The sequence below is a fragment of the Salvelinus alpinus genome, chromosome 23 (assembly GCF_045679555.1).
Source record: "Salvelinus alpinus chromosome 23, SLU_Salpinus.1, whole genome shotgun sequence".
Taxonomy (NCBI): Eukaryota; Metazoa; Chordata; class Actinopteri; order Salmoniformes; family Salmonidae; genus Salvelinus; species Salvelinus alpinus.
Window position 1 is genome coordinate 46,847,304 of NC_092108.1, and position 23,766 is coordinate 46,871,069.

The following is a 23,766-nucleotide window of genomic DNA, read 5'->3' on the forward strand; positions in this document are numbered from 1 at the left end:
CGTTTCCTCCAGGTTACCTAATGGTTCTAGTTAATGTCATTTTGGGGCGTTATTCTGGGAACATTCTCAAAAATGGTGCGGTGTTAGGAATGTTCTCAAATAGTTGAGAGAACTTTCGGGAAAAAACATTTTGGGAGAATTTCAGTACTTCAACATAACGCTTCCTGGAGGTTCCCACAAGGTTCTGTTTAAAAACATTTTTGATTATATTCTGGGAGTGTTCTAAAACATGTGATATTGGGAATGATCTCTGAACTCTTTCAGAACATTCCCAATGCCACACCATTTTGAGGAAACGTTACATTTTCAGTAATGAAATACGAAGAAAGTTCATTAAAGATGCTGAGAATGTTGCAAAGCCAAGCAACTATCCTTCAACTTTCCCATAAAGTTGTCGGAAGGTTGTATGCAAAATCACCATAGGACAACCACTCTCTCACAAGCTCTTAGAAAGTTATGTGCAAGGTGGGATGTAGAGACCTAAGTTGAGCCAAACTCAATCAATCATGCCGTAGCAATGTTTATGTAATGTTTTTGTACACTATTGCCCCATTTATCTTTAATGTCTGAGAGCTGGAAGCATCTGCAGTACATATGGATAGCTATAATACCAGCTGGCAATGTCACGCTTGTCAACGTTTAACTTTGAAATCAAGATCCTACCTGCATCTTTACAAATACGGCAACATTCACATTACCAACCATGTTGTACATTTCTTCAGTTTCCATGGCGCCGTGTATGAAGATCACGTCTCTCTCCCCTGTACGTAGATCACATTGACCACCATTGGTTATGGGGACAAAACCCCAAAGACGTGGGCTGGGAGACTGTTAGCTGGCACTTTTGCTCTCATTGGAGTGTCCTTCTTCGCTTTGCCTGCAGTAAGTAAAAACTCTTGGATAGGGTTTAGTCCATGATTGCATTATTGTGAAATGTATGAATTATCACATATTTTACACATGCATTTGTTTTGCAATTGTACATGAAGATGTAAATTCTATACCACGCCAGTGTCAATTTGCTCGAATGTTAAATGAATTATTAGTTATGTACTGTATAGTAAGACCACTTATTTACACACTTGTCATTCGTCAAGGATTAGGTGACTGAATCATCAACATTAAGAAGTAATATTTTATTGATGAATAAGGTCTGTTTCCTTAATGGATACATACAGTATTTGATATAAAGTGTATGTTCCTTAGGCGATGTGTAAACTTGGTAAACTCAGTGGCTTCGCAAAGGCCAGTTGATTAAAGGCCCAGTGCAGTCAAAAACATGATTTCCCGTGTATGATATATATTTTCACGCTGAAATTGGAATAATACTGTGAAATTGTGAAAATGATGATAATACCTTTTTGTGTAATAGCAGTTTGAAAAGACTGCATTACATTTTTGCCTGGTGTGGAGGAATGGAATTTTGGCCTGCTTGGGAATCACCAGGCGGCTAATTAGAAATGAGTTATAAACCTCTCTGCCAATAACAGCTAGTTATTTCAGTTTCAATTCTTGCTTGAGAAATTGCTCTTTACTAAGAAGCAATTTTTGTTGAAGACATTCACAGTAAGGTACTTAATTGTTACCCAGAAATGATATGATATATTGAGATGAAAACGGTTGCATTGGACCTTTTTTCGACGCTGTCTTTTCCACAATGGGAACGATAGTTGATGAAAGCTGCCCGTCTCCCCCATAGGGCATCTTGGGCTCAGGCTTGGCTTTGAAGGTCCAGGAGCAGCACAGACAGAAGCACTTTGAGAAGCGTAGGCATCCAGCCGCTGGGCTTATTCAGGTGAGACTACAGTAATAGTAAGGGTGGAATGCCTCTCTCACATACACAAATCCCTGAATGGTAATGGCATACAATATCTGAATGAAACTCCATGAGAGAAAAGGGACATTTTTTATTATCAAGGGGTATATTTTACTGGCACAACCTAAATCCCTATAACTTTGATTGAGTAAAGAGATTACCACCCCTAAAACCACTGGATGACAGTATAGGTCAAACTGGGGCACATTCTGAGTGTGCACTTGTGGTTGCCTCCCTAGGCACATAAATGATTATCCTACCTGTGTGGTTAACACATCCTGCCACCTACCGGCCCTACTCTGTATGTCTATGTCAATCTGTGCTTGGAGTTAAAAGCAATTATCCAAAATAAGCCAGCAGTGTTATTAAAAACCTTAATGCAACATTCAGCGAAAGTTCAAACAAATTGTTATTCAAAAATCTCAGAATGACCTTTAAATTTCGTTCTCGGAGTGCTAAGAAAACGTTTAATAATAACAATAATACAACTTTCACAACATTTAAAGAATGTTCTCAGAATGTTATTTAATCTCCTATATTTTCCGTTCTCAGACCTATACATTCGTAAATTAAATGTTCACAGAACCCACCTTCAACCTAAAAACAAATGTTCACAAAACTGTCTGGAATGTTTTGTTTTTTTATACATTCTGAGAACAAAAGCTTTCAGTTTTCCTGAGGGTTTTGTTCACAGAACCAATCTGAAACCAAAAACACCTGTTTCCACAAATTCTAAGGCACCAAATGTGCTTGCTGGGAAGACTTGAGAAAACAGGATAGATCTGGCATATCGCATTCAAGGAAAATGACAGCGGATCAAGGACTGAACCCTGTGGGGCCTCTGACATTTATTCCCACTGCATCGGCATAGTGGTGGTATTATATAGACAAAAGTACTGACTAGTGATCTCCTTAAAGGTGCAGTCAAAAATGTGATTTTAATTATATTTCCACACTACGAGGTCAAAAGAAAACTCTGAAATTGTGAAAATGATAACGCTCTTTTTGTGTAAGAGCTGTTTGTAATTTAAAAAAAAATCTTATCTGATTATCCTGACCAATGGCCAGTCATCTTTTATTTGAATACCCCTTCCAAAAGGAGGATGCATAAAGGCGTCCACATGCTTCCCATCTAAAACAGTACAGAACAGTTTGTGCATATATCATGACAACATTTTGTGACTTTTTTGTTCGTTTTGGTCTTCTGCAAAGTTTTTTTCGGCTGTTCGTGCAAACCAAAAAAATTCTTGAGGCAAGCCGAAGTTCAGAGCCAAAGTCTACGCCCCTTCGTCAGTCATTGGTCAACTATAGGGATTCTTCAATAAAATGACTAGTTTTCACGAAAACATTTTTACTTGAGAAATACTGCACCACACATCTTGGTTAGATGTAAAATTGCACGACTAACATCTCCTCGGGGAAATTGAATGACAGATTTCTTGAGTTATCTTAGATTAATTCGGACTACTTTGAAGTAGTGAATACTGGCTACAGCGTCTCAAGATGGACAAACACTACTATTGCTGCTTTTTCAAGTTTTTCAAGCCAAAGTCTTTTAAGGGAGTATGCAAGCACACTCGTTCGGTTGACCAGCCGAACCGAAACATGCTGAAGCCTTAAGCGGGGTAGGCTCGAGAGTCTAGACCAGTGGTCACCAACCGGTCGATCGTGATTTACTGGTCGATCTCCAAGGCATTCCTAGTCGATCATCAAACATTTATGTAAAAAAAAACAATGGTAAAGCCTTGCGTCCCTAATTTAAAAAAAAATTATGCTTTTGATAGTAGGTGCGCTTGATTCAGCAGCCCTAGCGCCGGGAAGGTAAAGTGTTCCCATTTTGAACCATTGAATGTGTCTAAAGGTAGAACTCCGCCTACCCGGCAGGCCCAGAGAGCAAAGCAAGTGCATCCATAGGCCTACCGCTGGCCAATCAGATAGCTCAGATCACCTTGTCGGCACAGTTTCCTCGAGCCGTAGACTGTTAAAAGAAGCCTCGAACACACAGCAAAGTTGATACTGTGAGATTTCCAAACTTTTAAAATCATAGATGGCCTCCTGAGAGGCGCAACGGTCTCAGGCATTGCATCGCAGTGCTTGAGGCGTCACTGCAGCCCGGGTTTGATCCCAGGCTGTGTCACAGCCGGCCGTGACCGGGAGACCCATACAATTTTCCCAGCATCGTCCGGGTTAGGGGAGGGTTTGGCTGGCCGAGATTTTCTTGTTCCATCGCGTTCTAGCGACTCCTTTTGGCAGGCCAGGGGCCTGCAAGCTGACTTCGGTCGCTAGCTGGACTGTGTTTCCTCTGACACATTGTTGCGACTGGCTTCTGGGATAAGCGAGTAGTGTATCAAGAAGAAGTACAATAAAAAATACCTAAAAATACATGACTAGAGAGACTCAATGAATACAGCAAAGAGCTGCTGTTTTTCAAATCAAATGTTATTTGTCACGTGCCGAATACAACAAAAGTAGACGTTACAGTGAAATGCTTACTTACAAGCCCTTACCCAACAGTGCAGTTCAAAAAGAAGAAAATATTGACCAAGTAGACTAAAATAAAAAGTTATAATAAAAGTAACACAATAAGAATAACAATAATGAGGCTGTATACAGGGGCCACCGGTACCAATTTACAATGTAAATTGTCCGGTGGCGATTTTATGAATTGTTAAGCAGTCTTATGGTTTGGGGATAGAAGCTGTTGAGGATCCTTTTGGTCCTAGACTTGGCGCTCCGGTACTTCTTGCTGTTCGGTAGCAGAGAAAACAGTCTATAACTTGGGTGAATGGAGTCTCTGACAATTTTATGGGCTTTCCTCTGACACTATTATATAGGTCCTGGATGGCAGGAAGCTTGGTTCGCACTACACTCTGTAGCGGCTTACGGTCAGATGCCCGCACAGTTGCCATACCAGGCGGTGATGCAACCGGTCTGGATGCTCTCGATGGTGCAGCTGTAGAACCTTTTGAGGATCTGGGGATCCATGCCAAATCTTTTCCGTCTCCTGAGCGGGAAAAGGTTTTGTTGTGCCCTCTTCACCACTGTCTTGGTATGTTTGGACCATGATAGTTTGTTTGGACCCGCTCCACTACAGCCCCGTCAATGTTAATGCGGGCCTGTACGGCCCGCCTGTTCCTGAAATCCACGATCAGCTCCTTTGTCTTGCTCACATTGAGGGAGAGGTTGTTGTCCTGGCACCACACTGCCAGTTCTCTGACCACCTCCCTATAGGCCGTCGCATCGTTGTCGGTGATCAGGCCTACCACTGTTGTGTCGTCAGAAAACGTAATGATGGTGTTGGAGTCGTGTTTGGCCACGCAGTCGTGTGTGAACAGAGAATACGGGATGGGGACTAAGCACACACCCTTGAGGGGCCCCAGTGTTAAGGATCAGCGTGGCAGACGTTTTGTTGCCTACTCTTACCATCTGGGAGCGGCCCGTCAGGAAGTCCAGGATCCAGTTGCAGAGGGAGGTGTTTAGTCCCAGGGTCCTTAGCTTAGTGATGAGCTTCGTGGGCACTATGGTGTTGAACGCTGAGCTGTAGTCAATGAACAGCATTCTCACATCAGTGTTCCTTTTGTCCAGGTGGGAAAGGGCAGTGTGGAGTGCGATTGAGATTGCGTCATCTGTGGATCTGTTGGGATGGTATGCGAATTGGAGTGGATCTACGGTGTCCGGGAGGATGCTGTTGATGTGAGCCATGACCAGCCTTTCAAAGCACTTCAGGACTACCGACGTGAGTGCCACGGGGCGGTAATAATTTTGGCAGGTTACCTTCGCTTCCTTGGGCACAAGGGACTATGGTGCTCTGCTTGAAACATGTAGGTATTACAGACTCGGTCAGGGAGAGGTTGTAAATGTCAGTGAAGACACTTGACATTTGGCCCGCGCATGCTTTGAGTACACGTCCTGGTAATCATTCTGGCCCAGCGGCTTTGTGAATATCGGCTACCAAGAGCGTTATCACACAGTCATCCAGAATAGCTGGTGCTCTAGTGCATGCTTCATTGTTGCTTGCCTCGAAGCGAGCATACAAGGCATTTAGCTCATCTGGTAGGCTCACGTCACTGGGCATCTCACGTCTGAGTTTCCCTTTGTAGTAATAGTTTAGTAATAGTTTTCAAGCCCTGCCACATCCGACGAGTGTCAGGGCCGGTGTAGTAGGATTCAATCTTAATCCTGTAATGACACTTTGCCTGTTTGATGGTGCGTCTGAGGGCATAGCGGGATTTCTTATAAGCGTCCGGATTAGTCTCCCGCTCCTTGTAAGCGACAGCTCTAGCCTTTAGCTTGATGCGGATGTTGCCTGTAATCCATGGCTTCTGGTTTGGATATGTACGTACTGTCTGACGACGTCATCGATGCACTTATTGATGAAGCCGATGACTGAGGTAGTGTATTCCTCAATGCCATTTGATGAGTCCCAGAACATATTCCAGTCTGTGCTAGCAAAACAGTCCTGTAGTGTAGCATCCGCGTCATCTGACCACTTCCGTATTGAGCAAGTCACTGGTACTTCCTGCTTTAGTTTTTGCTTGTAAGCAGGAATCAGGAGGATAGAATTATTGTCAGATTTGCCAAATGGAGAGCTTTGTATGCGTCTCTGTGTGTGGAGTAAAGTTGGTCTAGAATTTTTTATCCCTCTGGTTACACGTGACATGCTGGTAGAAATGAGGTGAAACGGATTTAAGTTTGCCTGCATTGAAGTCCCCGGCCACTAGGAGCACCGCTTCTGGGTGAGCATTTTCTTCTTTGCTTTTGGCCTTATAGAGTTGTTTGAGAGCGGTCTTAGTGCCATCTTCGTTTTGTGGTGATAAATAGACGGCTACGAATAATACAGATGCGAACTCTCTTGGTAGATAGAGTACCTCATGATAAGCTGTAGACCGCACTACCTCAGGCGAGCAATACCTCGAGACGTCTTTAATATTAGACATCGCGCACCAGCTGTTATTGACAAATAGACACACACCCCCGCCCCTCGTCTTCCCAGACGTAGCTGCTCTGTCCTGCCAATGCACGGAAAACCCAGCCAGCTCTATATTATCCATGTCGTCGGTCAGCCACAACACGGTGAAACATAAGATATTTAATGTCCACTTGGTAAAAGATAGTCTTACCAGTTTCTTTCAGTCCGCAGTGAGTAATCACTTTTCTGATGTCCAGAAGTTATTTTTGGTCATAAGAGACGGTAGCAGCAACATTTTGTACACAATAAGTAAAAAAATAAAAAATAAAAAAAAGGCACGCAAAAAAAATAAAAAAATAGCACAATTGGTTGGGAGAATGTAGAACGTCAGCCATGTTATTCGGCGCCATCTTTACGAGTAAGTTCATGTTTAAGTTGTTATTTAGCACTGTCAACACTTTGTTCAACAGTTCTATAAGCCATAAAATGTGCGTTCTACCTACTTCCTCTCACGCTACAACCAGCACTGCAGCTGCAATGAATGAGTATGTGTTTCGATCAGCTTGCGTTGTTATTATTTGTGGCGCGTGTCTTTTTTAATATCGAGGAATAGTTCACTTCCTCTGGTCATCGGAGTAGCAACATGAATTTGTGCGTGAGGCAGAAATAATGCAGTGCGACTTGAGTTTCGCCATCAGATGGAAAACTGTCCCTTCTTCTCAGCGAAGGGATGGTGAGTCGGGTGAGAGACCATCAGATGCAGACCGTCAGTCCAGTAAAATAAATAAGCAAATTATTATGGTCACTTAACTGTGCCCCACAAGTTATACAACAAATGATCTATTACCAGTGTGGTCATATACCTAAAATTGTTTAAAATAATTTCAGAATGGTCTGAGACGAATAACATTGGCATGGCAATTCAAGCATAGACAATATGCAGTGATAATGTATTAGGCCTATAGCCTACTGCACAAACCTCATTGCTCCAGAACTGTTTTTAATTGGTTAATGTTGCATAGGCTTACGTTTTATATGTCATGTTTAAAAAAGAATCTGAGCGGTAGATCTCGGCTTACATTTTGACTCAGAAAGGGATCTTGACTCAGAAAAGGTTGGTGACCACTCATTTACACAATCAGGGCTGTGTATGTAAGTATTTTATTAACACGCCCACACGATCAGCCCGAGCATTTCAATGGCAGAAGGAGGCTCAGGGAAATAAATTATAAAAATATATTTGGAGTTATATTCATGAAATAAACACACATAGTGAACCGAGTGGCACAGCATTCTAAGGCACTTCATTGCAGTGCTAGAAGCATCACTACAGATCCGGGTTCGATCCCGGGCTGTATCACAACCGGCCGTGATCGGGAGTCCCATAGGGCGGCGCACAATTGGCCCAGTGTCGTCCGGGTTAGGGGAGAGTTTGTCCACAGTAGGCTGTCATTGTAAATAAGAATTAGTTCTTAACTGACTTTCCTAGTTGGGTTAAAAAAATATATATATACAGTACCAGTCAAAAGTTTGGACACCTACTCATTCGAGGGTTTTTCTTAACAAGGCAAAGGGTGGCTACTTTGAAGAATCTAACATTTTAAATATATTTTTCTTTGTTTTACACTTTTTTGGTTCCTACATGATTCCATATGCGAGTACTACAATGTAGAAAATAATAAAAATACAGAAAAACTCTGGAATGTGTAGGTGTGTGTCAACTTTTGACTGGTACTGTATATTAGACATACAGTGATGATTTAAAAATAAAATAAAAAAATTGGCAACTGGTACACACACAAACATGGAAAAAACTGTAAGGTGACTTTCCTTAAAAAATGTGTATTGTTTTCTTTCGTGTGCAGTCTGCCTGGCGATACTATGCCACCAATCCAATCAGAGAGGACCTTATTTCCACATGGAGATTCTACGAAACGGTCATCTCATTACCCTGTTTCAGGCAAGTACCTGCGTACATTTCTGATACATATGTAGGATCTTAATTTGAGCCAGTTTGCTACAGCAGGAAAATAATCCTGCAGCAACAGTACATTTGCATTTTTATGTGAATTTTTGTAGGGGTTGATATATTTAGAAAATCAAGTCTGGCATTTCAAAGTGGAAATTACAAACAAACCTTTTTAAGCCTCAAATACACGACAAGTTTTACATTTCCTGCATACAGGAAAGTTCTCCTGTAACAGGGTGATCAAATTAAGATCCTACATATGTATGTGAAACTCTCAACCATTTTTTCTATGGCAGGCTACAATGTGTTTTTGTTTGATCAAGTGTTGCATTCATGTTGTCAATCCAACATGTACAGTGCGAGTTTCTTAATGATTTATCAATTAATTTGTGCATTTGTATCCTCACTATATGATTTGTTCAACTTTATTTGTTTTGTTTTTTAGTTTGCATGATTTACATTACCCTGAGTTGGAGACATTGGTTTCCATGGAAAACTGGATTCCTGCAACCAAACAGGATAACAATCTGTGAGGTAACACAGATGTCATTTGGTCCTTTTTTAACTGTCTGTCTGTCTGTCTATTTCCTCACTGATTTTGTTTTCTTGGTCAAAATATACATTAAGTGAAATGTGTTATAGGACTTAAATAATATTGTCATTAGAAATAACAGTTGTCATAATAGCTATTTGATGACTGAATAAGCATCTAATCTCGTGTTTACTGCCTCATAGAGCCTAACAGCATTATTAATATAGTTTTATTGCTAAGACTCTACCTCAGCGTCCTCTTGTAACGTGATCCTACATGATCTGAAATGTAAACATAGTGTCTAAATATTTTCATACAGTTTTACTTATTTATCTATAGGCCTAGTCCTGTTTTTCACTGGTATTCTCTGGTACGGGACGAAGATAGAGATTGAGATGTTGGAGGTTGTGCACAACTACTGTCCTTAGTGTCCATGTCATGTTATATTAAGTGGTGGCATGCATTTTAAGTTCTTAAAACTGCGTTCATTTACTGTATTTTCTTTCTGTGTCCAAAGGAAGGATAATTTGGAGGGCATAGCAAGGTAGGTCACCAATGACTGATCTCTTCTACTGATAGATCATGTATAGTCACGAACATGGAAAGTCACTAGTATAACAATCTCTCATGGCATTTTCATTAGCTCATAAGACTAACGAGGGTCCCAGAATACCCCTTCTTCAAATAACTTCCTCGATTAATTCACAACTCATATGAATCTGCCAACTAAGTAGTGGCTAATGGCCATTATAAATATGTGTTCTATGACTTTCTCTCACACACGTCTTCTTCTTTAACTTCTCTAGGGTAGGGGGCAGCATTTGGAATTTTGGATGAAAAGCATGCCCAAATTAAACTGCCTGCATCTCGGGCCCAGAAGATATGATACAGTGAGGGAAAAAAGTATTTGATCCCCTGCTGATTTTGTACGTTTGCCCACTGACAAAGAAATGATCAGTCTGTAATTTTAATGGTAGGTTTATTTGAACAGTGAGAGACAGAATATCAACAAAAATATCCAGAAAAACGCATGTCAAAAATGTTATAAATTGATTTGCATTTTAATGAGGGAAATAAGTATTTGACCCCCTCTGCAAAACATGACTTAGTACGTGGTGGCAAAACCCTTGTTGGCAATCACAGAGGTCAGATGTTTCTTGTAGTTGGCCACCAGGTTTGCACACATCTCAGGAGGGATTTTGTCCCACTCCTCTTTGCAGATCTTCTTCAAGTCATTAAGGTTTCGAGGCTGACATTTGGCAACTCGAACCTTCAGCTCCCTCCACAGATTTTCTATGGGATTAAGGTCTGGAGACTGGCTAGGCCACTCCAGGACCTTAATGTGCTTTTTCTTGAGCCACTCCTTTGTTGCCTTGGCCGTGTGTTTTGGGTCATTGTCGTGCTGGAATACCCATCCACGACACATTTTCAATACCCTGGCTGAGGGAAGGAGGTTTTCACCCAAGATTTGACGGTACATGGCCCTGTCCATCGTCCCTTTGATGCGGTGAAGTTGTCCTGTCCCCTTAGCAGAAAAACACCCCCAAAGCATAATGTTTCCACCTCCATGTTTGACGGTGAGGATGGTTTCTTGGGGTCATAGGCAGCATTCCTCCTCCTCCAAACACGGCAAGTTGAGTTGATGCCAAAGAACTCCATTTTGGTCTCATCTGACCACAACACGTTCACCCAGTTGTCCTCTGAATCATTCAGATGTTCATTGGCAAACTTCAGACGGGCATGTATATGTGCTTTCTTGAGCAGGGGGACCTTGCGGACGCTGCAGGATTTCAGTCCTTCACGGCGTAGTGTGTTACCAATTGTTTTCTTGGTGACTATGGTCCCAGCTGCCTTGAGATCATTGACAAGATCCTCCTGTGTAGTTCTGGGCTGATTCCTCACCGTTCTCATGATCATTGCAACTCCACGAGGTGAGATCTTGCATGGAGTCCCAGGCCGAGGGAGTTTGACAGTTATTTTGTGTTTCTTCCATTTGCGAATAATCGCACCAACTGTTGTCACCTTCTCACCAAGCTGCTTGGCAATGGTCTTGTAGCCCATTCCAGCCTTGTGTAGATCTACAATCTTGTCCCTGACATCCTTGGAGAGCTCTTTGGTCTTGGCCATGGTGGAGAGTTTGGAATCTGATTGATTGATTGCTTCTGTGGACAGGTGTCTTTTATACAGGTAACAAACTGAGATTAGGAGCACTCCCTTTAACAGTGTGCTCCTAATCTCAGCTCGTTACCTGTATGAAAGACACCTGGGAGCCAGAAATCTTTCTGATTGAGAGGGGGTCAAATACGTATTTCCCTCATTAAAATGCAAATCAATTTATAACATTTTTGACATGCGTTTTTCTGGATATTTTTGTGGTTATTCTGTCTCTCACTGTTCAAATAAATCTACCATTAAAAGTATAGACTGATCAATTCTTTGTCAGTGGGTAAACGTACAAAATCAGCAGGGGATCAAATACTTTTTTCCCTCACTGTATGCATATGATATGCATGTAGATTTGGATAGAAAACACTCTAAAGTTTCCAAAACTGTTAAAATAGTGTCTGTGAGTATAACATAACTGATTTGGCAGGCGAAAGCCTTTTGGTTTTGTAGTTTTCTATTCAATGCCATTACAGTATCCATTGACTTAGGACTCAAATTGCAGTTCCTATGCCTTCCACTAGATGTCAACAGTCTTTAGAAATTGTTTCAGACTTGTATTCTGAAAAATGAGGAAGTAAGAGCAGTCTGAATGAGTGGACCCTAAAGTGTCACATAGCTTTTTCATGCGCAAGACCGAGAGAGTGCCTTTCTTGTTTACAAAACCTACAAAAAAAATGACTTCCTGTGAATGGATTTTTCTCAGGTTTTCGCCTGCCAAATCAGTTCTGTTATACTCACAGACACTATTTTAACAGTTTTGGAAACTTTAGAGTGTTTTCTATCCAAATCTACCAGTTATATGCATATCATATATTCTGGGTCCGAGAAGCAGGCAGTTTAATTTGGGCATGCATTTCATCCAAAATTCAGAATGCTGCTCCCTACCCTAGAGAAGTTAAGTACATTGCTTCTCTTTACAACAGGAGTATAGCCTACCTGGCTGGCATGAAAATGTACCATGGGAAAAGCATCCTCCATTCACTATTTAAGTGCATACATGACATGTATTTTTTCCCCCTGCCCCTGTTTCAAGACCGATGCATGATAATGGTCCATTCTAAATCAAAACAAATTTCACACATATATTATTTAGTATATGTAAAGACAAGATTAAATCAAGAATAGTCTGATGGGTGACAATATTAGCTTATCACTTTTTATTTTTATTATTATTATTTTACCGTTATTTTACCAGGTAAGTTGACTGAGAACACGTTCTCATTTGCAGCAACGACCTGGGGAATAGTTACAGGGGAGAGGAGGGGGATGAATGAGCCAATTGTAAACTGGGGATTATTAGGTGACCTTGATGGTTGAGGGCCAGATTGGGAATTTAGCCAGGACACCGGGGTTAACACCCCTACTCTTACGATAAGTGCCATGGGATCTTTAATGACCTCAGAGAGTCAGGACACCCGTTTTAACGTCCCATCCGAAAGACGGCACCCTACACAGAGCAGTGTCCCCAATCACTGCCCTGGGGCATTGGGATCTTTGTTTAGACCAGAGGAAAGAGTGCCTCCTACTGGCCCTCCAACACCACTTCCAGCAGCACCTAGTCTCCCATCCAGGGACTGACCAGGACCAACCCTGCTTAGCTTCAGAAGCAAGCCAGCAGTGGTATGCAGGGTGGTATCACTTAAGAATGATATATCTATATATATGATATATATAAGAATATATCAAGTAGGCCAAGCCTATAGAAAGCTGATGGGAACCTCTTCTTTTTAATAGAGGCCGTCACTGTTTTCTCGCGCAATTGCATAGCCTATAGAAATGTTGTGCAACATGAGCTCATGGTCTCTCATGAAGTGTTTGATTAGATTTTCGATTACATTTGCATTGATGTCAGAGTGATTAGAGGGACAAAAGTGCTGAGTACCAGGCAGTTAGCAAGTTTGGAATGCTACTAAAACCATCAGCAGCATCAGAGCTTAGAGAAGCCTGATTACCGTGACTAAACCGTCATTACTCACATGGAATTTGACTGCCTTCATGACTCGTGACCGCCGGTGTGGCGGTAATATGGTCACCGCAACAGCCCTAGCCATAAGTCAGTAGTGTCCCCTGTCAATGATTTTGGAGGACAAGATAATTATGATTTAAATGGTTGCACTGTACAGATCCGTCTACACCTGTAAGATATCAAGACAATGCATCCCTGAATACCTACGGAGGTGGTCAGGAAGATCTGATTACAATGTGTCTTTTAAAGGTTTTCGGGTCGACACATTGTATTAAAATGTGAAAATGATTAGACTGATCTTCTTTCAAAATAATATGATGTATTTATTTTAAGACAATTAATGATGGCATAAGTCAATGGTGCTACCTGTCAATGATTTTAGAAGCTGTTATAAGGATTATTTAAGTGGTTTGACCATCCAGATCTGTTTAAACTTGATTAATATCCAGACACAATGCCTACCTTTGGAGGTGGTCCGGGAGATCGGCTGTGATTGGGAGTCCCGTAGGACGGCGCACAATTGGCCCAGCGTCGTCCGGGTTTGGCCGGGGTAGGCCGTCATTGTAAATTAGAATTTGTTCTTAACTGACTTGCCTAGTTAAATGAGGGTTAAAAAAATAAGAATAACAACAACAACAAAAAATTGTCTAACCTGTAAAAAAAAATCAGAATGTAGACAAGATGAGGACAAAGGGTGCATGTTAGCACCAGTTATAAACAGGGCTTAAAAATGTGAACACAATCAGAATGTGGTCAAGATCAGTTCAAAGGTGCATGTTAGAACCAAGTATAATCGGTCCCAGGTTGACGTTCACTGTAGCATGTCCTATGCCAGTGTTTCTCAACTCCTTGAGTGTTTTAGCCCCACATAATCATCAATCAAGGCCTTGATGATTAGTTGAGAAGTTGAATCCGGTTTACTTGTGCTGTGTGGGGCTACTTGAGGAGGAGAGTTGAAATACACTGTCCTTGGAAAGACAAGAAGGCCCAAGGCCCTCTTATGTTCCTGCTGTACTACCACCTTTCAGTAGTCCTTTTCATTCATGGATATTCATTACCCTACATTTAATGGGATGTTATTTTGACAACAACCACTTTTCTAAACATTGGCTATATCCCAATTACCTCTGCTTCCTCCCAAATTGTGCACTTGTTCACTTCAAAAGGAAATTATATGGTAGAAATTCACTGTATCCCAGGCCTCCACCAATCCAATGCTTTTAGATTATTTTTTTTGTCTCGATAGGCACTCATTACAAGACTAGAAGAGGATGCGTTCTGCTCCTGGCTTGCCGCCCCCCGCGCTGCTAATCCATGTTCACCACTCAGGATTGAATTACTGCCCCTAAATGCTCCCTGGCAGCCACCCCAAAGGCCAGCCCGGGCACCTCTGCCAAGTCTGAGACAGGGAGGGGGAGAGAGACAGACAAGAGAGTGAGGGGAAGAGCGAGATGGAGGAGAGATAGTGTTTCCATGTAATTTAAAAGATCAGGTGGATATCAAATCAGTTTTCGGTCATATGAGAAACAAAAGTGCCCCGATCCACAACTAACGGTCAATAAGCAAAAAGGAGAGGTGATCTCTTGTTTCTTACTGACCCGTTCAATGTGTTTCTCCTACTGTGGTCTTTGAGTCTTCGTTTATACCTCAGTACTGAAGCACTGTTACGTTGAGGCAGCAGACTGTGAATCCGTCCCCAGTCCAAGGCAGACAGCCCAAACAAAATAGAAACCAAATTATCGGGTTTTCTGTCGAGGCAGTGGTATCGTCATGCGTGTCCACAGAGAAGATCCTGAATTGACCTCTATTTTGGAGAAATTGATTCACAGTAGCTTGATTGTCTGCCTTGTTTCAGTGTTTATTACCATATTGTCATTACTGTTATTATCATCTATGTAATTTAATAAATTCAAGTCACTCATAGGAAAAATACTTTCCTCTCCCCTCTCTCTCGTCTCAGTCAAAAGCTGAGTTTGCTGGAGCGTTGTCGCATGCCTAATGCACGACAGTCGACAGTAGTGAGGGGCAGGGTGCTGATGCCGGGGAACCCGGACATTGAAGAGAGTCCTTCCAAGGACCCCAAACCTGGCGGCTTCAGTAACCGGGAGCGGTTTCGCACAGCCTTCCGGATGAAGGCCTACACCATGCGTCAGAGCTCTGATGGTATAACAACACTGCCAAATTCAGCCAATTCCAATCCACATTTCCTCAATTGTAATTTAAGTTTACTTCCTGAATTGACATTAAAATGACACCAACCTTGCTGTCTATCAACACAACTGTGACCATCTCGTTGCCGTATATGGTAATCTGGGAGTTATGACCTATTTTGTTTTACCCAAGGAACTGGGTAAGGTGTAACATAGGCTTATAGAAGATTAGTGAAACATCTATGTAGGTCTCATGAAGATGTGATATATTCTATATAAAGCCTTTATAACATGTAGTTTGTAAGTAGGGACAGTCGTTGTTCCCACAGATGCTGGAGCCCTGCAGGACCCTGAGGAGAGGGGCTTTCCTGCAGACATCCTCCTGGAGGAGATGATCCCCACGCTAAAGCTGGTCATCAGGGCAGTCAGGTAATAGAAGTTTAAAGGGGAAGTTCCGTATTCAACAATATAATGTTAGATGGTTCGACACCCTGAAAGTAATTTATGGCCAGGAGAAACTGTAATCCATGATTATTAACAGCCACTACAACTTGAGCTAAATTTAGCCACAGCTAGCTAAAAATCTATGGAAGAGATAGAATTTACATGCATATTACATACTTTAGATCCAACCACTTGGCTCTCTATGAACTGAGGGATGGGACCTGAGAAGTGTAACCTCTATTATATTCATAGACAGAGCTATGGATACAAGGACTGAATTCATGAGATCATCATGAGTTTGTTTTAATCCTGGCCCCATCGTTTTACCTCTACATTCCAGCTCGGTAATAACCGGGTAATCAGATGGTAATAACTATGTATTCACTAGGTAATTAGTTAGTTATTACCATTAGTAGTTACCATGTTGTTTCTTCCCCAATCCTTTCCTGACACCCCAGCCAGCATATGTTTGTTACCTGGTAACAGTGACTGTATTGTGTAGGTAATAACTCTGCATCCGTGCTGGAAAGTGCATCATAACCTGTTTCTCTTTAGTTTTAATGTTACATCCCTTCCCCATAACAAACATGACAGTGACATGTGCTTGTATAGTAAAGTGTCAAATTATTCACTTTATAAAAATAAAAAAATACCAATCACAAGAGCTTAAGCGCCCCGGGTGTCCTAATGGACATGCCACCACTGGTCTGTTTCCTTCCACACCATTATCTGTGGGTGAATAGGGTTTTTAATGGGATGGCAAGTTCTGTTGGGTTTCATTTTTTTTTTAAGTGAGCGTGTGCACCATAAAACTATGGGAAAGGTGTTGACGGAACGACTTGATTAGGCGTTAGAACTTGATTAGAACGACTCGACTCGACTTGATTAGTGTAGTGTTAGCTAGCTACATAGTTGTCTTTGCTGTCTTTGTATCCAAGATAATTGTGTTGTTTAGAGTAATTATCGTAATTACCGAGGTTAGCTAGCCAGCTATTTTCGTCCTTCTAACGTAGGCAACACTGCTAGCTAGCCAGCAGCTAGCTAGCCAGCTAGCCAACGTCTACCGTCTACCGAATAGCAGCACTGTAGAAACTATTACATTACAACGGAACGACTTGATTAGTTTAGTGTTAGCTAGCTACATAGTTGTCTTTGCTGTCTTTGTATCCAAGATAATTGTGTAGTTTAGAGTAATTTGTCAAGGTTACCTAGCCAGTTACCGAGGCTACCTAGCCAGCTACACTTTCAAACTAAGTCAACAACGCAGCCACTGCTAGCTAGCCTACTTCACCAGCCAGCAGCACTGTATCATTTTAGTCAATAAGATTTTTTGCAACGTAAGCTTAACTTTCTGAACATTCGAGACGTGTAGTCCACTTGTCATTCCAATCTCCTTTGCATTAGCGTAGCCTCTTCTGTAGCCTGTCAACTATGTGTCTGTCTATCCCTCTTCTCTCCTCTCTGCACAGACCATACAAACGCTTCACACCGCGTGGTCGCCGCCACTCTAACCTGGTGGTCCCAGCGCGCACGACCCACGTGGAGTTCCAGGTCTCCGGCAGCCTCTGGAACTGCCGATCTGCGGCCAACAAGGCAGAGTTCATCTCAGCCTATGCTTCCCTCCAGTCCCTCGACTTCTTGGCACTGACGGAAACATGGATTACCACAGATAACACTGCTACTCCTACTGCTCTCTCCTCGTCTGCCCACGTGTTCTCGCACACCCCGAGAGCTTCTGGTCAGCGGGGTGGTGGCACTGGGATCCTCATCTCTCCCAAGTGGACATTCTCTCTTTCTCCCCTGACCCATCTGTCTATCGCCTCCTTTGAATTCCATGCTGTCACAGTTACCAGCCCTTTCAAGCTTAACATCCTTATCATTTATCGCCCCCCAGGTTCCCTTGGAGAGTTCATCAATGAGCTTGACGCCTTGATAAGTTCCTTTCCTGAGGATGGCTCACCTCTCACAGTTCTGGGTGACTTTAACCTCCCCACGTCTACCTTTGACTCATTCCTCTCTGCCTCCTTCTTTCCACTCCTCTCCTCTTTTGACCTCACCCTCTCACCTTCCCCCCCTACTCACAAGGCAGGCAATACGCTTGACCTCATCTTTACTAGATGCTGTTCTTCCACTAATCTCATTGCAACTCCCCTCCAAGTCTCCGACCACTACCTTGTATCCTTTTCCCTCTCGCTCTCATCCAACACTTCCCACACTGCCCCTACTCGGATGGTATCGCGCCGTCCCAACCTTCGCTCTCTCTCCCCCGCTACTCTCTCCTCTTCCATCCTATCATCTCTTCCCTCTGCTCAAACCTTCTCCAACCTATCTCCTGATTCTGCCTTCTCAACCCTCCTCTCCTCCCTTTCTGCATCCTTTAACTCTCTATGTCCCCTATCCTCCAGGCCGGCTCGGTCCTCCCCTCCAGCTCCGTGGCTCGACGACTCATTGCGAGCTCACAGAACAGGGCTCCGGGCAGCCGAGCGGAAATGGAGGAAAACTCGCCTCCCTGCGGACCTGGCATCCTTTCACTCCCTCCTCTCTACATTCTCCTCTTCTGTCTCTGCTGCTAAAGCCACTTTCTACCACTCTAAATTCCAAGCATCTGCCTCTAACCCTAGGAAGCTCTTTGCCACCTTCTCCTCCCTCCTGAATCCTCCTCCCCCCCCCCCCCCCCTCCTCCCTCTCTGCGGATGACTTCGTCAACCATTTTGAAAAGAAGGTCGACGACATCCGATCCTCGTTTGCTAAGTCAAACGACACCGCTGGTTCTGCTTACACTGCCCTACCCTGTGCTTTGACCTCTTTCTCCCCTCTCTCTCAAGATGAAATCTCGCGTCTTGTGACGGCCGGCCGCCCAACAACCTGCCCGCTTGACCCTATCCCCTCCTCTCTTCTCCAGACCATTTCCGGAGACCTTCTCCCTTACCTCACCTCCCTCATCAACTCATCCTTGACCGCTGGCTACGTCCCTTCCGCCTTCAAGAGAGCGAGAGTTGCACCCCTTCTGAAAAAACCTACACTCGATCCCTCCGATGTCAACAACTACAGACCAGTATCCCTTCTTTCTTTTCTCTCCAAGACTCTTGAACGTGCCGTCCTTGGCCAGCTCTCCTGCTATCTCTCTCAGAATGACCTTCTTGATCCAAATCAGTCAGGTTTCAAGACTAGTCATTCAACTGAGACTGCTCTTCTCTGTGTCACGGAGGCGCTCCGCACTGCTAAAGCTAACTCTCTCTCCTCTGCTCTCATCCTTCTAGACCTATCGGCTGCCTTTGATACTGTGAACCATCAGATCCTCCTCTCCGAGTTGGGCATCTCCGGCGCGGCCCACGCTTGGATTGCGTCCTACCTGACAGGTCGCTCCTACCAGGTGGCGTGGCGAGAATCTGTCTCCGCACCACGTGCTCTCACCACTGGTGTCCCCCAGGGCTCTGTTCTAGGCCCTCTCCTATTCTCGCTATACACCAAGTCACTTGGCTCTGTCATATCCTCACATGGTCTCTCCTATCATTGCTATGCAGACGACACACAATTAATCTTCTCCTTTCCCCCTTCTGATAACCAGGTGGCGAATCGCATCTCTGCATGTCTGGCAGACATATCAGTGTGGATGACGGATCACCACCTCAAGCTGAACCTCGGCAAGACGGAGCTGCTCTTCCTCCCGGGGAAGGACTGCCCGTTCCATGATCTCGCCATCACGGTTGACAACTCCATTGTGTCCTCCTCCCAGAGTGCTAAGAACCTTGGCGTGATCCTGGACAACACCCTGTCGTTCTCAACTAACATCAAGGCAGTGACCCGTTCCTGTAGGTTCATGATCTACAACATTCGCAGAGTACGACCCTGCCTCACACAGGAAGCGGCGCAGGTCCTAATCCAGGCACTTGTCATCTCCCGTCTGGATTACTGCAACTCGCTGTTGGCTGGGCTCCCTGCCTGTGCCATTAAACCCCTACAACTCATCCAGAACGCCGCAGCCCGTCTGGTGTTCAACCTTCCCAAGTTCTCTCACGTCACCCCGCTCCTCCGCTCTCTCCACTGGCTTCCAGTTGAAGCTCGCATCCGCTACAAGACCATGGTGCTTGCCTACGGAGCTGTGAGGGGAACGGCACCTCCGTACCTTCAGGCTCTGATCAGGCCCTACACCCAAACAAGGGCACTGCGTTCATCCACCTCTGGCCTGCTCGCCTCCCTACCTCTGAGGAAGTACAGCTCCCGCTCAGCCCAGTCAAAACTGTTCGCTGCTCTGGCACCCCAATGGTGGAACAAACTCCCCCACGACGCCAGGTCAGCGGAGTCAATCACCACCTTAAGGAAACACCTGAAACACCACCTCTTTAAGGAATACCTAGGATAGGATAAAGAAATCCTTCACCAATTTGTAAGTCGCTCTGGATAAGAGCGTCTGCTAAATGACTTAAATGTAATGTAAATGTTGAATTCAAGTCACTAGAAACTGAATTGCTCCAGAAACTGGATTGCTTTCCAAATTACTCGGAGATCGATAGAGCTAGAGAGACCATATTTTATGACCAACAACGTATATACAGTTGAAGTTGGAAGTTTACATACAATTTAGCCAAATACATTTAAACTCAGTTTTTTCACAATTCCTGACATTTAATCCTAGTAAAAATTCCCTGTCTTAGGTCAGTTAGGATCACCACTTTATTTTAAGAATGTGAAATGTCAGAATAATAGTAGATAGAATGATTTATTTCAGCTTTTATTTCTTTCATCACATTCACAGTGGGTCAGAAGTTTACATACACTCAATTAATATTTGGTAGCATTGCCTTTAAATTGTTTAACTTGGGTCAAACATTTCGGGCAGCCTTCCACAAGCTTCCCACAATAAGTTGGGTGAATTTTGGCCCATTCCTCCTGACAGAGCTGGTGTAACTGAGTCAGGTTTGGAGGCCTCCTTGCTCGCACATGCTTTTTCAGTTCTGCCCACAAATTTTCTATGGGATTGAGGTCATGGCTTTGTGATGGCCACTCCAATACCTTGACTTTGTTGTCCTTAAGCCATTTTGCCACCACTTTTGAATATGTTTGAGGTCATTGTCCATTTGGAAGAGCCATTTGCAACCAAGCTTAAACTTCCTGACTGATGTCTTGAGATGTTGCTTCAATATATCCACATAATTGTCCATCCTCATGAAGCCATCTATTTTGTGAAGTGCACCAGGCCCTCCTGCAGCAAAGCACCCCCACAACATGATGCTGCCACCCCCGTCCTTCACGGTTGGGATGGTGTTCTTCGGCTTGCAAGCCTCCCCCTTTTTCCTCCAAACATAACGATGGTCATTATGGGCAAACAGTCGTATTTTTGTTTCATCAGACCAGAGGACATTTCTCAAAAAAAGTACAATCTTTGTCCCCATGTGCAGTTGCAAACCGTAGTCTGGCTTTTTTTATGACGGTTTTGGAGCAGTGGCTTCGTCCTTGCTGAGCGGCGTTTCAGGTTATTTCAATATAGGACTTGTTTTACTGTGGATATAGAAACTTTTGTACCTGTTTCCTCCAGCATCTTCACAAGGTCCTTTGCTGTTGTTCTGGGATTGATTTGCACTTTTCACACCAAAATACGTTCATCTCTAGGAGACAGAACGCGTCTCCTTCCTGAGTGGTATGATGGCTGCGTGGTCCCATGGTGTTTATACTTGCATACTATTGTTTGTACAGATGAACGTGGTACCTTCAGCCATTTGGAAATTGCTCCCAAGGTAGAACCAGACTTGTGGAGGTCTACAATGTTTTTCTGAGGTCTTGGCTGATTTCTTTTGATTTTCCCATGATGTCAAGCAAAGAGGCACTGAGTTTGAAGGTACAGTCATGGCCAAACATTTTGAGAATGACACAAATATATATTTTCACAAAGTTTGCTGCTTCAGTGTCTTTAGATATTTTTGGCAGGTGTTACGATGGAATACTGAAGTGTAATTACAAGCACTTCATGAGTGTCAAAGGCTTTTATTGGCAATTACATGAAGTTGATGCAAAGAGTCAATATTTGCAGTGTTGACCTTTCTTTTTCAAGACCTCTGCAATCCACCCTGGTCTGCTGTCAATTAACTTCTGGGCCACATCCTGACTGATGGCAGCCCATTCTTGCATAATCAATGCTTGGAGTTTGTCAGAATTTGTGGGGTTTTGTTTGTCCACCCGCCTCTTGAGGATTGACCACAAGTTCTCAATAGGATTAATGTCTGGGGAGTTTCCTGGCCATGGACCCAAAATATCGATGTTTTGTTCCTCGAGCCACTTAGTTATCACGTTAGCCTTATGGCAAGGTGCTCCATCATGCTGGAAAAGGCATTGCTCGTCACCAAACTGTTCCTGGATGGTTGGGAGAAGTTGCTCTCGGAGGATGTGTTGGTACCATTCTTTATTCATGGCTCTGTTCTTAGGTCTAATTGTGAGTGAACCCACTCCCTTGGCTGAGAAGCAACCCCACATATGAATGGTCTCAGGATGCTTTACAGTTGGCATGACACAGGACTGATGATAGCGTTCACCTTGTCTTCTCTGGACAAGCTTTTTTCCGGATGCCCCAAACAATCGGAAAGGGGATTCATCAGAGAAAATGACTTTACCCCAGTCCTCAGCAGTCTAATCCCTGTACCTTTTGCAGAATATTAGTCTGTCCCTGATGTTTTTCCTGGAGAGAAGTCGCTTCTTTGCTGCCCTTCTTGACACCAGGCCATCCCTCAAAAGTCTTCGCCTCACTGTGCGTGCAGATGCACTCACACCTGCCTGCTGCCATTCCTGAGCAAGCTCTGTACTGGTGGTGCCCCGGTCCCGCAGCTGAATCAACTTTAGGAGACGGTCCTGGCGCTTGCTGGACTTTCTTGGGCGCCCTGAAGCCTTCTTCACAACATTTGAACCGCTCTCCTCGAAGTTCTTGATGATCCGATAAATGGTTGATTTAGATGCAATCTTACTGGCAGCAATATTCTTGCCTGTGAAGCCCTTTTTGTGCAAAGAAATGATGACTGCACGTGGTTCCTTGAAGGTAACCATGTTAACAGAGGAAGAACAATGATTCAAAGCATCACCCTCCTTTTGAAGCTTCCAGTCTGTTATTCGAACTCAGTCAGCATGACAGAGTGATCTCCAGCCTTGTCCTCGTCAACACTCACAACTGTGTTAATGAGAGAATCACTGACATGATGTCAGCTGGTCCTTTTGTGGCAGGGCTGAAATGCAGTGGAAATGTTTTTGGGGGATTCAGTTCATTTGCATGGCAAAGAGGGCTTTTGCAATTAATTGCAATTCATCTGATCACTCTTCATAACATTCTGGAGTATATGCAAATTGCCATCATACAAACTGAGGCAGCAAACTATGTGGAAAATTAATATTTGTGTCATTCTCAAAACTTTTGGCCATGACTGTAGCCCTTGAAATACATCCACAGATACAACTCCAATTGACTCAAATTATGTCAATTAGCCTATCAGAAGCTTCTAAAGCCATGACTTAATTTTCAGGAATTTTCCAAGCTGATTAAAGGCGCAGTCAATTTAGTATATGTATTCTTCTGACCCACTGGAATTGTGATACAGTGAATTATAAGTGAAATAATCTGTCTGTAAACAATTGTTGGAAAAATTACTTGTGTCATGCACAAAGTAGATGTCCTAACCGACTTGCAAAAACTATAGTTTGTTAACAAGACATTTGTGGAGTGGTTGAAAAACGAGTTTTAATGACTCCAACCTAAGTGTATGTAAACTTCCGACTTCAACTGTGTGTCCACTAACATTAGCAACTGTAATTTAATTTCTAGGGTCATTGAGTTT

General features: G+C 43.4%; 1 protein-coding gene across 1 annotated transcript in view; it reads left to right on the forward strand.

Annotated features, from left to right (window-relative positions):
* The window catches only part of kcnq3 (potassium voltage-gated channel, KQT-like subfamily, member 3), a 120,728-nt gene that overhangs the window by 79,848 nt on the left and 17,114 nt on the right, over nt 1-23,766 (forward strand). The window contains exons 7-12 of the mRNA XM_071362581.1: nt 772-882; nt 1,700-1,795; nt 8,591-8,689; nt 9,748-9,770; nt 15,319-15,521; nt 15,838-15,937. Coding sequence (XP_071218682.1) covers nt 772-882; nt 1,700-1,795; nt 8,591-8,689; nt 9,748-9,770; nt 15,319-15,521; nt 15,838-15,937 — 632 coding nt within the window. The remainder of the gene's footprint in view (nt 1-771; nt 883-1,699; nt 1,796-8,590; nt 8,690-9,747; nt 9,771-15,318; nt 15,522-15,837; nt 15,938-23,766) is intronic.